We start from the raw sequence: 16,327 nt of genomic DNA on the forward strand, positions 1-16,327 counted from the left end.
CAACTCTTAACCTAGCACTGCCACATCCACCACTAAACCACGTCCCTCTGCACATCCTTCCAATACCTCCAGGGATGGTGACTCCACCGCCTCCCTGGGCATCCCCTTTCAATGCTTGATAACCCTTTCAGTTAATCTAAACCTCCCCTGGAGCAACTTGAGATTTTTTTCTTGTTGTCCCGTTTCATGTAACTTGAGGAGACCAGCTCCCACCTCTCCACAACCTCCTTTGAGGTAGTTGCAGCGAGTGATCATATCTCCCCTCAGTTTTCTTTTCTCCAGACTAAGCAACCCCAGTTCCCTCAGCTGCTCCTCATAAGACTTGTTCTCCAGGCCCTTCACCAAGGTGCTAATATTGTACCTGGCTGACAGCAAAGTCAGCGTTTCAGTGACCTGAAAGTGCATCCTGCACTGTGTCATTCTGTGGGACTGTAGTTTTGCATCTTAATGTAAAAAACCAGACCTCAGCTCTGGGGAACTCATTTGATCCTCACTGTACTTTTGACCCTACTCTAGCAGCATGTGATATGACCAGGTTCCAAGTGTGAACATTAATTTGCTGATAGACATGGTTTGGGACATAGTTGCTCGAGATGTAAATGAAGAACCAATGAAAAGTATAAGGTGAGCATATATGAGAAGAATAAGTCTTCCATTCACATAATTTGTCTCTCTCTTTTGCAGACAGGACAGGATGGGTCATCCCCAAGACCTACACCCACCCGCATTCCTGTGTCAAAAGGTATGAAAGCAGGAAAGCCAGTAGTGGCAGCCCCAGGAGCAGGAAATGTGACAAAATTCGAGCCTCGTGCTGAGACTCAGTCTATGAAAATAGAACTGAAGAAATCTTCAGCCAGCAGCTCTGCCTCCCTGGGCGGGGGTCAGGGCTGATGGCGGTGGCTCAGGGGGTATGTTCTGCAGGTTTTACTGCTACCATGGAAGTCAGATCCCTGTCTGTGTAGTTGCTCACGTTTGCCTGTACTAACGAAGTCCCGCAGCTGTCACTTAAAACAAACTAATAAGTGTGTGCACTGACTACTTAAGTAACAACATCCTTAGGTTTTCTTACTGAAGCTTAGAATGGAAAAAACTAAACAAGCCCTCAAAGAGGCAGTGTGACAACAGGACGATTTTCAGCTGAGGAAGAGAGAATAGGGCAACTGCACTAGGTTATTAATCTAGTTCAGGAATTCTTAATGATAGACTTGGTCACTTTTCACAGATTGTCTTCCACCGTAATGGATCACTTTCCACCTTTGCTACTGCATGGGGCACTTTCCTTCCTGCCTGTGATCACATTATTGAGATGCCACATTTCCTGGGGAAGCAATGCCAGGAGACAGCACACTTGAGGTCCTGTTTTAATGAAAGCTATTACCTCAAGTGCAGGAGGGAGGGTAAGAGAGGAAGGATGGGCACCATGTGACCAGCCTTCTTTCTAGGAGTCTCCCATCTAAATCAGCCTTTCTCAGTGGTGTGCTGCTTTCTCGAGGTGGTTATAAAATTCAGGGAGGTAGGGAGGTTGGACAATGTTCATGAGCAGCAATGCTAAGCAGTGGCTCAGTTCTTCTAGAGGGGCTTAGCACTTGTAGACAGTACTTAGAACCAGGTCTCCAGCTTACACACACACACTGGAATACAGTCAGCTCAGGAGTCAAGTGAAGGCAAGGGAACCTAGAAGTGTTTAGTCTTTAGAAAAAGCTTGAGAAACATTGATCTGGCTAAAGTCAGTATAGTCCATTTTGCCTACTCCAAAGACCACCAAAGGATATGAAACAAGTCACTCCATTGACTTCACGAGGTTTTCAGTTTTCCTGGTTGGATGACATTGTGCTGTATTTAAACCTTAGTTGCCAGGTATCCTTAGGTCTTAGAGAGGAGTCAGCACAGACTGCTAGTGGCAGAAATTGCTATTTAAAGGCACATCTCAAGTACAAACAATGAAAGAGATAGGGTTTGTTATAGAAGTTACTCTCAGTTCTTAGTTGTTTGAAATATTTTGTCTTAAATACAGGCTGCCTCACAATACCATGGCAATTCATTGTCTTTCCTCCCCTCTTTGTGATTTCCTCATTTGTATGTTTGCATTTTTCAGCATGTTTTAAGGAGTTCTTCCAGCATGGAAATGGTGTGGATGCCAGTGATTGTTATGATTGTTTATTTAATACCAGTAAAGTTATTAAAAGGCATTTCCATTAAATGATCCATTTTCACAGAAGAAAGCCATAAGCAAAATAAATGGAGCCCAGCAGAACTGATAAATGAGAGGTTTAAAGCTTAGATAATACTTCAGCCATCATAGCAAGCTGTAAAGGACCCAGTGGTTAGGAACAGCTTTCAGAAGGCAAAGCAAGAAGATCACCAATAAATAATAAATACAATTCACAGACAAGAAAATGCACCAGTGGGTGAAATATTAAATGGCTTTCTGTCTGGGAGAAGAGATTGGATGGAAGAATCTGCCACAGAAGGTCAACAAGATTTTATTCAGTCCAAGCAATGTTTAGACTTCAGTCTGCACTTTGCATTGCTCTCCAGTTTAAGATCCAGATGTGGCCATTATCCCAGCCATTGAAATAGGTTTCGGTATTTACACATGTAGCACCTGCAATACCTGTTAATTTTAAGGTTCTAGTTCCTATAATATCTGAAAATAACATTTGTATTGGTAGCATTTCTCATAACACTCAACTGCCAGTACTTCAGCTAAAACTTGGAAACTGGAATTAGCAAGCAATGCGAGTTACTACGCCAGAAATACATCAGATGCTCTCAAATAATTGTTACATAAAAAAAAGCCTCAATTTGTCAATACATTGTTGCCGAGGTCTTACTGTTCTAATTGTAACACAGAATTTTTAGCAGATGTTTGAAGAAAACACATGATTAAGAGCTTTTTTTTGGATCTTCACTCTAAATACTGGCACTGCAGCCAGTCTTCAGGTCAAAACAGTCATTTAAATAATATTGTGAACATAAGCCCTGAGCTAATGTGGCTTGATACAGTGATGAACTACAGCTGCCTTAAGCCTTCCTTTTCAGATCCTTGTTTCAAAGAAACCTAGTTCCTTAGTTAACTGTTGCTGTACCCAAGACAATATCCTATGTGTGTCTGTGGTTGCAAAATTGGTTTGTTTTGCTTGAGATCCAAGAAACTAAGTAATGAGACACAGCTTTACAGTACCTGAAATCCAGGACACACAAATTAGCACAACTGAACCAGAACCCCAGGCACAAGCCAGGGATTATTCTTGTAGAGTCAGTAGGATTTCATGAGGGGGACTTAAGGAGTTACAGACAGGTAAAACTGAGGATCCTATTATTTTTCCTGAGGACAGCATAGCAAAAAAATGAACTTTTGCTCCTGAGCAGAAGCCTGAAGAGTCGGAATCAGGCAACTATCTGTTAGCAAAAAATTAGGTATTTAGTTGTACTCATCCTTTTTAACATCTGTTATAATTGAGCTGAGTTTCTTGTTTCTTAAAGGTAGAAGGGTAAGATGAAGAAAAATGAAAGCCTGTAGTTCAGAAGTCTTAAAAGCTGAAGCATAACTGTCTTTATTGTGTTGGAATTTCCTCTGAATCTGAAGACAGTTACGTTTAGTGACATTGAGTAAATAAGTGACCTCAGGAAGGCAATTTAGACAAGCAGGTATAAAGATGGCGCCTAAGCTCCAGAGGCATCCTGAAGATCTTCCTGGAGGTCTTCCACCTCACTTATCTAGTCAGTGTCTCAGCTGAGACTTAACTAGCACTGCAGCCTTGAAATCTATAATCTAGATATTCTTGTATTTCCTCTTAAGGACTTTAAGTCAAGCTACAATTTCGTAGTCACATAAAGTCAGGATGTAACATGGAGTCAAAAGCTGTAGGCCTGTCTTTGTCACCTCCAGCCAAGAAAGTACTCAACTTCCACGTGGTTGTCCCTTGAAGCTGACACAATTGTTTGAACTTTACTGGGGAACTGATCTGAACTAAAAGGAATCTGGCAAAAAGCATAAAGGCTAGCTTTAACGTAGCTTGGTTCCAGGCTCTCAGGCCAGAAAAAGAAAGAAGGCAGGCTCAGGAAAAACAAGGCGTAGACTGTTTTAAAGTGAGTGTGGAATGATGAGTGCCTCCTAGTAGATCAAATACCACACAAATGTAGGGGTAATGCTGCTGCTTTTAAAAGCCTTTCTTCAAAGATGGGAGACAGATCCCCTTTCTCCCCTATATCTTAAGAGACTCAAACTCACATCGGCTCCAGCCTGGCTCACCGATGGCACCAACAAGACTCTTGAGGGAAAGGTGACATTCTCATTCCCTCCTGTACAGGCTTTGCTGTTCAGCATGGAGGGTTTCAGTATTCACTGAGCAGAAGCAAGAGAGTGGTGAGGGGTCAGGATGTTAAACTGAGAGAGAGAGCCCTTTGGATTCTGGCCCCTGTTCCAAAGGCTGCCTTTGAGCTTGGCCTTTTGTGAAAAGAAAGTATAAAAGATGAAATGTCAGGTTTTATCCACCTGTCCTTCATTGATGAATAACATTGAACACATCAACCAATTTCAACCAAATCTCACAAAGCAAAGAATAAGAAATTCTTCTTAGTTTAACAAAAAGGGTGACAGAGAGGAGGAGCAAGACCTTAGCAGTGCCTCACTGCACAGAAGAATGTGGCATGGGCTCACCTTCATACAGCATCAAACAATGAACATGAGAGTGATGTTAGAAATACCACAAGGGTAAGCTTAGTTCACGTCTCAGATTTTAATAAGCATCAAAGAATCAAGCTCTGGTACACCAATCTGAAGGAAAATATTAGGGCCTTTATTTACAAGGCTTCATGTGTATTCTGTGTTACTGGTACAGAAACCAAGCCTTCCTCTGCTCAGGTGATCATCTAGAATGACTCATCCTCTTGCTTTCTCTCTCTTACCTTTTCCTCTGTATTGATTTTTATCTTATTTTTAGGGAAGTGGAACAGTTTCATTAGCAAAATGCACTCAGCTCAGAGTAATAATGATATTTACAGTGCTTCATCAGGAACTGAGCTGGCTGAGAACCAATGTTTGTATTTTTGGAAGGATTCAAAGTCAGCTGGAGAGATGCCCTGTTCTGGCTGACTGCATGGCCACATAAGCAGTTGTGATAACTCCAGCCCAGCAGTGGGAACATATGGCTTAGGACAAGGAGGAGAGAGGGACGAGGAAGGAAAACGCCAACCCATTCAGGAGCAGCACACCTGAACTGAGGAGGTGTACGTCAGTGCTCCAGATGATCTCTGTGATTTTGGTTCCAGTTCCTAATAAGTTTTCCACTGTGTTCCCTAGATTAGATCCTTTCACCTGAAGTAGTTATGTGTGAGTATTGCTATAGCAGAGCAGTACATTTGAGTAAGTGTGACTGAAAACAAGGGAGCACAGAACTTCAGCCTTATTGCCAGGGGGATTTCTCTCAGGTCAGTAAACCCACTTAGTAAATAGTAGGAAAACAGAAACTTTGATTTCTTTTGCTTTTTATATTTATATTTTTTATATTTGTTTCCTTTTGTGTGATTTTTTGCAAAAACAAATAACATTTGTTCCCATAGAGCATGAACATTACCATATGGAAACCTCAAAGCACTTACAGCACACAGTAATCAGCATCATGTGAGGAATCTCTAAAGTCATTTTAGTATGTAGAGTCATGCCAGTTGGATGCCAAGTCGTATGTTAGTGCCTGGAATATGCTACACGTGTTCTAAAACATGCCAAGTATTTATGTGAATATTCAGTAATTCTGGTCAGATGTGGAAGAGCATGTCTTTAAACAGGGTAAGCTACTGACTGTCCTGCTGGTTTTCAGGTGCTTGGAAGAAGCTGCAACAATCAGGACAATTTTCAGACCAGTTCTGTGTTCCTGTCACATGTCAGTGGCCAAATTCACTGAGTCGCTTTGAAACCTTTAGTTTGCTGGTAGGAGTTTCTGCGAGTTCATCTTTTGAACTTGTTTTTGTTTAGGGGAATGGTTTTCTCCCATAAGTCAGTGTGAGTTGTCCTCTTTCCCTTAATTTTGCCTGACCTCTTTCAGGCAAATAATTTCTTATTATAGATGTTATCTTCACACTGAATCTCTCTACATGCTGCTTTTAACTTGGCTGTTTGGAAGACACTATCAGGGTTAACTGCTCTCATATGCAGAGCTATGAGTTCTGAGAGTCGGGTATGAATCACTCAGGTATGAACGGTTCTTCACTGGAAAAACTCTTCAGGATTTATAAAACAAACATACTGTTGCTTGGGTGTGCATTGTCCATGCTACATACATTTTTGTATTATCTAGTGCTACTTGTTTGTATACATTGTGAGAAGAAATTAAACTTGGAATGTTAAAATGTCAGTTGATGTACTTCGTTCTATGAACTGGTGGTTTTCATAGATGAGCAGTTAATGATGTGTTTTCTGGAGAAATGATGATTTACATCAGTGGCACTGAAAGCAGAATTAGCAGTTTTACATTAACTTTGTTTTAATTAAAAATGGTTTTGTTTAAGTGATAGCTCCTTGAAATATTCACATCTATAACCCTAGAAAAATGTATGATGTCATATCCTACAGATAAAATCATATTCCTACAGAGGGTGGTTCAACAGACCTCTGACAACATCTGTCCTACTATCATTCTAGCTTAATAACTGCTCAGGCGTCTCTTAGCAACTAGAGTGCGTATGTATACGTGTGTGGTTAGAATATATGTATTTCTATACATAGAAGCATTTCAAATACAAAGAACTAGTAAACAAATGAAGGGCATACATATACATGTCTGAGGAATGAACAAATGAATACTAGAGGAGGAAATGATGATTCTTTAAAGTACTTCTCCTCTTTTCTGCATAACTACTATATTTGGTCTGCAGGAGGGAGACTGATTCAGAACCTGGTGTTCATTCAGTGACTAAGCCTTTACAAGGAGCATGATATTTTTCTACTACTCATTTAGCTTTTTGAATTTTGTTTCTGAACTCATTAATATGTCATGTGCACAGTGAATATTAAGAAAAAAGAAATGTTTTGTATAGAGTTTGCTGTTAGTTTGTCTGAGGTTACAATCTGATATTAAATGCATTCAGCTTTTTCTACCATATATCCCCAAGACCATGAAGTTAGAGAACAGCAGTGGTTGTAAGGTAAAATTGTACTGTAATTTCTAATTCTTTCACATTCATTGCTCAAATTTGTTAGAGCTGGTATACATATCTTGTTGAAAATCATTTGTTATTGATAAATTATGGGGAAAATAAATACTTTCTATTTGGGAAATTCTATCATTTCATTGGGGCTGTTTAGTCTGGAGAAGAGGAGACTGAGAGGAGATCCTATTAACACTTACAAATATCTAAAGGGTGGGTGTCAGGAGGTTGGGACATCCCTTTTTTCTGTAGTATCTAGCAACAGGACAAGGGGTAATGGGATGAAGCTGGAACACAAAAGTTCCACTTAAACATAAGAAAAAAGTATTTCACTGTGAGGGTGAAGGAGCCCTGGCACAGGCTGCCCAGAGGGGTTGTGGTGGCTCCTTCGAGGTCTTCCAAGACCCTCCTGGACCATGATCTAGGTGAACCTGCTTCTGCAAGGGGGTTGAACTAGATGATCTCTAAAGGTCCCTTACACCCCTACCATTCTATGATTCTATGATTTACCTTTACATATTTTCTTGAAGGTTACCTTAGCTCTGCCTTTTTGATTCACCTTGTATGAAAATCATCACATCACTGGAATCTGCCATCTAGTGACAAAGTTCTGGCATTGAGAGTACATGGAAAAGGCTTGGATTTTTCTTTCTTCTTAAATAACTTAATCAAACATCTTGCAAATCTTTTTTAGGAAGCAGATCAAGGCAGAAGTCGATACAATGTAAAAGGGAATAGCAATAGGATTGGTGTCATTTCTTGAGTGGTGTAAATTTTGAACAATCTTCAGCCTAATGGAGAGAGGAAGGAATCTTAAGAGAAATCATTTCAATGAAGAAAATATTACTGAACATGCATTATTGTGTGTTTCTAGTTAGCTTGGTACAGTTACATTATTTGAAATGCATAAAATTACCTTTTCAGAGAAAAAAAAAAAGTCATTGATAGCTAAATTCTTATATTTAAGGAAGCTGCTTGTTACATCAGTGTATACAGAAAGGACAGAAGACCAGGCAGGTCATTAGTGTTTCAGTGGAGCCCAGAGATAATCAAGGTCAAGGATCTCCTCAGGGATCTCCTGCATTACACACAGAGAAAAGTTAAACCCAGCCTATCAAAGACAGTGCCAGTGCTTAGTTTTGCACACTGTGGCTGAAATTTATCCCCGTTGAAGGCAATAGCACAATTCAAGCAGACTTCGAAATAAACCCAGCACAGGTTTCTAAGCCGAATTTCACTCAAAAATGAGAAATGACCCCATACCTCTTTCTTATCCCCATTTCAGAATTGTCAGCAAGATTTACAATGGATTTGCTTAGACTGGATACAAGAGACCCAATTCCCAAGTCTTCCTCTGACTGATTCGGGTACTGGGTCTCGGCACCTTGGTGCCCATGTGGTTTAATCCATTCAAATGTATTATTCTTTTTCCTTAAGGCCCACCAAATGATGGTCTGGACACTGAAGTGGAAGTCAAGGGCCTCTCAGCCTTAGCCTGGTACTAATTTAGTTTCCCTTTGTAGCATTAGCCAGGACAGTTTTTATCACCCAGTGATGTGAGAGTAAGTCTGTGAGGCATACTAGAAGCAAAATGCACTGCCATTGTGATTGTTCTTTGAAGTAACCTCTATTTGCAGTTACACGAACCCAAATGTTTTGCTCTCTTTTCTTTTAGAGAGTGTCATCATTCACCAGTTACGCATGAACTCTAGATGAGTTACCGTCCCCACTGTACGCTCTCTGTGTGCACTACCCTCCTTGCCAGACGGATGGATCACTGTAGAAGCTCTCTGCCATCAACACCAGGGTCACTTGTGCTACTGATTATTTGTGGAAGTATTTATTGCTTCCATTAGATTTTATGTATATTTTTTTCTTGGTAGAGCTTTAAGAGTGAAGGGCCTCGCTGATATTTTGAAAGACACCTTGGAAGTCAGAGAGGGAGAAGCAGTCTTTTCTGCCAGCTGAATTTCACTTTTATTTGCAAAGCCTAAGGCACGTGCTTGATTTCGTTTGATGTTTGCCATATAATTTATTTTTATAATACACTTTGTAAAGTAACTGTCCCAAAGTTACAATTCCAGTTGTCCATGGCGCATTTATTTGTAGAGTACACTGTCAAATCCACAATCTGATATTTTTGTAATAGAGAATATGTAAAGAAAGAAAAATTTAACTTCAGCAATGTTTTGTGTTTAAATGGAAAAATATTCAGCACATTTGGGTTGGGTTTTTTTTTGCCACCATGAGATTCTGTGAGTCTAAATACTCTAAAGACTGCTGTATGGAATTTATACTATTGCAGAATATTTCTTGCACTGTGTGACGGTTTGGCATAAAATTCAGTATTACAGTCCAATGCCTTGAAATACAACCAGATTGACTCATTTTAAACAACATAAGCCAGTTTTGAAAGCTGTGACTTTTTTTTTCTATATCATGTATGTTTTTACTTCTGCCTGTACCAAAAAAAGTTGATTTTCATTACATTGTAACTAATAAATGTTCACAACTATGCAAATGTAATCAAGTGTTTGGATTTTAACTCTCAATTTCTTAAGGTTGACAGTAGTCAAAGATGTACTTGTTTCTAGCAGCAGCATATATGGCTTTGGAGGTTCCATCTCCTGACTGGTATCTCACTGTGGTGTCACAGCAATGGACACGGTAACACATGGTAAGATCTAAAGAGGGATCTATCACCAAACCCTTCGAGACTTTGTGGGGTGTAACCTTGTGCCTTTTGCTACACTGGCACAGAGGGAAGCTTGGCTGGTACCATTACAACCATTCTATGCTCCTGTGTTCTCCTGGACTTTATGACTGAGATGCCACGTGCTCTGCCCACACTGAAGGGCACATTTTGTGCTGCTGGCTGTAGCTTTTCAAGTAGCATCCAGAGAATTCTGTGGCAGCTATACTTGAAGTGGTTTGTGAATTCATTCCATACAGAGCCAGATGCATCGCAGGCAGCATTGTCTCTTCAAAGACGTTTCGTACTGAATTATTTTTAATCTAAGCAATTTGGCACATATTTCAAATACTGCAGATTTTTTAATTGCAAAAGGTACTGGGACAAACTGCTTTTTGGAAGGGAACATGGTGTTGCTTGCAGGCTATCTGCTGGGAGATGCCAGAAGGAGTGCATTAACTCGGTGTCCCACTGAGATGACTGGGTCAGTTCCTCGTTGAAGCGTTAGCATCTCACTGCTGTGTAGTCAGTTTGATCTCATGGGAGCCAAGGTTGCTGCTTTTCCTCCTAGGTGGGAGTTCCACAGCAAACACGGACATTACAGAGAAGTGGGATATTCTGGGACCTATATAAAGTTTATTGGAGTTGATCTGCATTGTATCTAGTGACAGGACAAGGGATAATGGGATGAAGCTGGAACACAAAAAGTTCCATTTAAACATAAGAGAAAACTATTTTACTGTTCAGGTGAGGGAGCCCTGGCACAGGCTGCCCAGGGAGGGTGTGGAGTCTCCTTCCTTGGAGGTCTTCAAAACCCACCTGGACATGTTACTGTGTGACCTGACCTAGGTGGACCTGCTTCTGCAGGGGGGTTGGACTAAATGATCTCTAAAGGTCCCTTCCAACCCCTACCATTCTGTGATTCTCTGATTTTATGATCGTAAAGAGTTTGCTAATAAAGCTATAATGAAAATAACGCTGCTTATCATTGCAAAAGAGTGATTTTGTGGGTGCAGCTTATACTTGAGCTAGTACACCAAGTTTTTTAAGGAGTGGGTTTTCTTAAGGCAGACAATCTGTGCCTGGAACATAGCTGTGTCTGTAGATCATGTTTTAGAGTGATCCGAGAAGAAGTCCAGCTTTCAGAGAGTAATACAGCTGAGGTCAATAAAGTTTAGTATGTGCCACATTTCAGTTTACTGTGCAGTAGAATGAGCATTGCAATGACCCAGATCTTCTGTTTTCAAAGCATTGTGTGGGAACCAAGACCTACCCATGTGAAGAACTCCATGAGCTCATAGAGAATGAAATTGCTGGCCATTGGAAAGTGACAGCAACATGCCTGAAATAAACTTCAGCTTTTAAATGGGAGAGTAGGACATATATTTAAGCTTTTAAATATGAGTGAGATATAAGTAAAATCTCACTCTGAAGTTGAGTCTAGATTTAAAAGGCCCTAATCAAGGTAGAAAACACTCTTCCTTGTCTAGATTTTAAAGGTGTTTCAGTATGTGTGTATGTGCAACCTGTCCCCTTCTGGTTTATGATTAAAACATTTACGGTTTTGCAAGTACCTTTTTAAGCATTACAAAATAAAAGTTTGTTTCAAGCATAAATGCAGTTGTGGTGTATTTGAAATCATCTAGATTTTAAAATTTCTTCAATGAACTGCAGCACTTTGGAGTAGGAGGCTAGTAGGTAGCATTGGTCGTAAAAGTTCTGTGGTGATACAGGCTGTGTCATCACTGATAATGGTCTCTGCAGGTAGAATAATAAATTCTAACCTAACATCTGGCAGGCAGGTAAACTATTTCATAGAAATGCCTGGAGGGTAAAACTCAGATGTGCTTTGACAGGTGTTTTTCATCTTCAATGCATTTATGCTCCTGCTCAGGTTTTTTTAGATTGCCCAATTTGGATACGCATCTGAAACAAGTAAAAAAAAGTGCATTAGCTACATAATTAGCCTATATTTGGGGAACAACCAGGAAGAAGTCTATATAGATGTAAAGTCTACAAAGATGTAATTAATTTCTACAAGTACTGTCATTTCAAAGGAAGTAATAGGGAAATGCTTTCTGACAAAGACAATGCAGAGGCTACCTTGGGCTAGAGGTATCACTAACTTTTAAGCAACTGATAACCAGTGAAAGGTCTACTTTTCTCTTAAAGATCTCTTACTATCTAAAGAGGATTGAAAGACCTGTGTTAGTATAATTATAGGTGGTAAAATACAATGTTTCAATCTATTAAAAAAATATCAAATTAGTCTAGAGCCAGTGAGATTTTTTTTGCCTCATTTTGAAACATAATTGGACCAAAAAGGAAACAAAACCTCCTGTTTTGTAGAACCATCTCTAGTGGAGCAAACAAGATATAAATTGGAGGTTACTGCACCAACTGTTCCACTTCCTGCTGTGAATTGCTGGGGTTTATCTCCTCTTCTGAACAGTAACAAATTCAAGTTAAAAACCCCCATATTTAATGCTTTAAGTTAGGTAGATTTTCTCCCTGGAATAATCTATTTGGCAGTTAATGCATTTTATTTGCTTTATCTGTTCTAAATATTACGGAGTTTAACTACATAAGGTTTTATTTCTTTACAATTTACTTTAAAAAGAATTATTTCTGCCCTTTCTAGAAATAAGTGGACAATGTGATAGGGTAAATGCCAGCAGATCATTTTGGGGGCTTAATGGAAGACAAAAAGTAAGTGTCAGTTGGTGGTCTTTTAGATTATCATCAAATCACGGGTTCATTACAGTTGGAAAAGACTTAAGATCATCGAGTCCAACCACTAACCTCGCACTGCCAAGGCCATCACTAAAGCATGTCCCTTAGTACCTCATCTATCTTTTTAATATCTGCAGGGATGGTGATTCCACCACCTCCCTGGGCAGCCCATTCCAATGCTTAACAACTCTCTTGGTGAAAAAGTTCTTCCTAATGTCCAATCTAAACCTCCCTTGGCGCAACTTAAATCCATTTAACTACAATACATTCATTTTCATACCATTTTAAGGCTCATTTTGGTTGGACTTGATGATGTGAAAGGTCTTTTCCAACTGCAATGATTCTGTGAATCTGTTCACTACCCCTGGAACCAGTCTTCAGTTTTAAAATGAAACTTTTGTAATTTTAGCATTTGTTCTTAGGTAATCTGATACATGTGTGCTGCTTCCTTGCCTTAACAATGCAGCACACCAAGGCCTTGACTATGTAATATATCTGTGTAGCACTCACTGCTAGGTGAATACCTAATAAATCAGTTTGTCATTCCACATATTACAAAAGCAACATTATAAATGTATGTTTCAGTAAGTATTTTTCTCTTTTTTTTTTCTTCTGTACCCATCTGCCTTATAACTGCACACAGGCCCAAGTGAAGTGCACTACGTTGTGCAGCACCTCATTGTAAAATTGCATGAATGGGAAATTTGTTGGTATAATATATACCATATTGGATAGAAATTAGTTTGGCCCAGTGTAAAACTGTGAAGTAATATCCAACCAAGACCTTAGTTTACTGGTAAAATGTAAAACTAATATATTGACGTATTTATGCTGATATTCTTTCTTTCTCTAAAGCATCACAGAATCTCAAGGGCTGGAAGGGACCTCGAAAAATCATCCAGTCCAACCCCCCTTCCAGAGCATGCCACCTAGAGTAGGTCACACAGGAACTCATCCAGGTGGGTTTTGAATGGCCCCAGAGAAGGAGACTCCACAACCCATCTGGGCAGCCTGTTCCAGTGCTCTCTCACCCTCACAGTGAAGAAGTTTTTCCTTATGTTTCTTTGGAACCTCTTATGTTCCAGCTTGTACCCATTGACACTTGTCCTATCACTGGCCATCACTGAGAACAGCCTGGCAGTAAGATATATCCCATGATTGCATCCAGTTATGTTAGAGAGGAAGAAAATAGTTTGGTAAAAAGAAAATCATGCTTCTAATTAGCCTAGTTGTTACAGTGCAAAATGTATGTCTAGGTCGAGCTTATGGATGAACATATGGCCTCAGATACAACTAGAGAAGACAGAGCTAATGGTAGATATGATTTTTATGACACGTTACATGGTTTTTCTGTTTCACATCATGCAGAATAGCAAGCAGAGGTTAGTTCAGACATCTCCCTTCTTCCACTCTGCAAGATCCTCTAGGAAGCACCCCACTGTTTTTCTGCCCATTTCACACAACTGTATTACCACATCAGCGTTTCCATCACCTGGCCCACAGCCCCGAGCCCACATCACTTCGAGTGGCTATTCCCCAACAGCTGACAGAGCCCGTGCCCAGTTAACCACTGCAGAATAGTTTCCCATACAAATTTAAGGTGCCATTTCTTGCCAGTCCTCTCATATCTGACAGCATCAGGCTTGCCCCTTCCTTGTACTGCTCCTCAAATATCCTGCTGCCAGGTGTATTTTTGACACCTCACAGCACAGGTTTACAAGCAGTCTTGTTCTCTTGGGATGCCAGCTGGCACTTCATTGGATTTTCTGTGGGGCTGTGGGAGCAAAAATGACTGGAGCTGAAGGTGATAACTGAAAACAAACGATAATAAAGAAAAGGGTTGTAATAGGGATGAGTGGCTTAGCTGGGGGGAATGATGGCAAAAAGTAAGTAATGGAAATGATACATTAGGAATGAGATTTGCCTTAGCAAAGATGACATAAGGAATACAATTTATTTTTAACCTCTAAATAATTATTAGGCACCAAATTCATTCTTAAATGTGAGATGCTTGAGTGCTTCCGTTTCCTATGCCGTCCGTGAAGAGAGGTCCTTTGAGTCACCACGGAGACCGCATCTACACAAGCCATTTGCTCCCCCCAGTGGTCATCGTCGAGAACTTGAGAACTAAAAGGCATTTATTTTAGGGAACCTGTTCCTCAGGCAGCTAAAAATGTCTTAATGAAGCTATCTAATGAAAGAGTTTTATTTATCTTTTCTTAAAATCAAGCGAATTTGGGCTATGCTCACTTTGTGCAGTAAGGACTACACAGTCCTCACAAAACAATGTACTAATAAAGTGAGAAACATGGACTTTCCGTCCATGTGTGCATTTGCCGTACAAATGCACACTCCCACAGTGCTTCCCACAAGGCGACTAGTTGATGAAGCCAGATTAGCTCCCGAGATAACAACACTTGTATCCACGTTCAGTGCACTCGGATTCACACACACACCTCCTGATAACAGCGCGGACACATACTGCAGAACTCCCCAAAGCAATGGTTGGTATCATAGAATGGTATCACAGAATGGTAGGGGCTGGAAGGGACCTTTAGAGATCATCCAGTCCAACCCCCCTGCAGAAGCAGGTCCACCTACATCAAGTCGCATAGGAACATGTCCAGACAGGTTTTGATGACCTCCAAAGAAGGAGCCTCCACACCCTCCCTGGGCAGCCTGTGCCAGGGCTCCCTCACTCTCACAGGAAAGAAGTTTCTGTTTAAGATGAACTTTTTGTGTTCCAGCTTTTATCCATTACCCCTTGTCCTGTCACCGGACACTACAGAAAAAAAGTGTCATCCCATCCTCCTGATTCTTTCGGTACTTACAAGCGTTGATGAGGTCTCCTCTTAGCCTCCTCCAGGCTAAACAGCCCTAGGTCCTACAGTCTTTCCTTGTAAGAAAGATCACAGAATGATAGAATCACTTGGGTTGGAAAAGACCTTTAAGATCAAGTCCAACCACTAACCCCACACTACCAGGCGTATCACTAAACCATGTCCCTCAGCACCTCATGTATGTGTCTTTTGAATATATGCAAAGATGGGGATCTCACCACCTCCCTGGGCAGCCCTTTCCAATGCTTAATAACCCTCTTGGTTCAAAATTCTGCCTCATCTCCAGTCTAAACCTCCCCTGGCACAATTTGAGCCCATGTCCTCGTGTCCTACCATTCATGATTGACAAGACTCCCCATATTGTTACAGCCTCCTTTCAAGTAGTTGTAAAGACTGATGATGATGTTCCAAGCCCTTGATCATTTTGGCAGCCCCTCTGCTGGACTCTCTAGAGAAGCTCCTTATCTTCCTTGAGCTGTACAGCCCAACACTGGCACAGGACTCAGCACATGAATGGCATCATTAAGACAAGCTCTCACATCTGTGCTGAAGCGCCCTGCATTATGACATTTCTACAGTGGCACTGATGCTGTTCCTATTCATCAAAGCAGAAAGCTGATGGTAATTTCCCCGTTTCTGATACCGTGGGTGCTACCTTTTCCCAGCAACCCTCTTCTGGTGCAGTGGGAAGCCGAGGACTGGCAGGGGTCCCCTGGAAGGATCAAGTGGGCTTGCCCAGGTAGCAGGCCCAGGGCTTCTCTGCTCCTCTGTCCAGAGGCGGTGGCCGCCGCCGGCCTCGGGCACAGGGAGGCAGTAGGGCTGTGGCGGCAGCAAGACATGAGGCTGCGGGGCAGCCAGGACCCGACTACCCTGCCACAAGCTGAACAGGGCGAGACAGGCAGAAACTGACGCG

The 16,327-nt window shown here is 41.0% G+C and overlaps 1 protein-coding gene across 5 annotated transcripts in view; it reads left to right on the forward strand.

Annotated features, from left to right (window-relative positions):
- FILIP1 (filamin A interacting protein 1) overlaps positions 1-9,633 on the forward strand; it is a 115,250-nt gene extending 105,617 nt beyond the window's left edge. For 3 of the 5 annotated variants that reach the window (XM_061990416.1, XM_061990417.1, XM_061990421.1), the window contains 2 exons: positions 685-908; positions 8,825-9,633. In XM_061990416.1, coding sequence (XP_061846400.1) covers positions 685-891 — 207 coding nt within the window. In that variant the 3' untranslated portion in view covers positions 892-908; positions 8,825-9,633. The remainder of the gene's footprint in view (positions 1-684; positions 909-8,824) is intronic. The other 2 variants (XM_061990418.1, XM_061990420.1) reach the window with 2 other exon arrangements.
- The last annotated feature ends 6,694 nt before the right edge of the window (positions 9,634-16,327 follow it).

This window comes from Colius striatus, chromosome 2 (genome assembly GCF_028858725.1).
Source record: "Colius striatus isolate bColStr4 chromosome 2, bColStr4.1.hap1, whole genome shotgun sequence".
Classification (NCBI taxonomy): domain Eukaryota; kingdom Metazoa; phylum Chordata; class Aves; order Coliiformes; family Coliidae; genus Colius; species Colius striatus.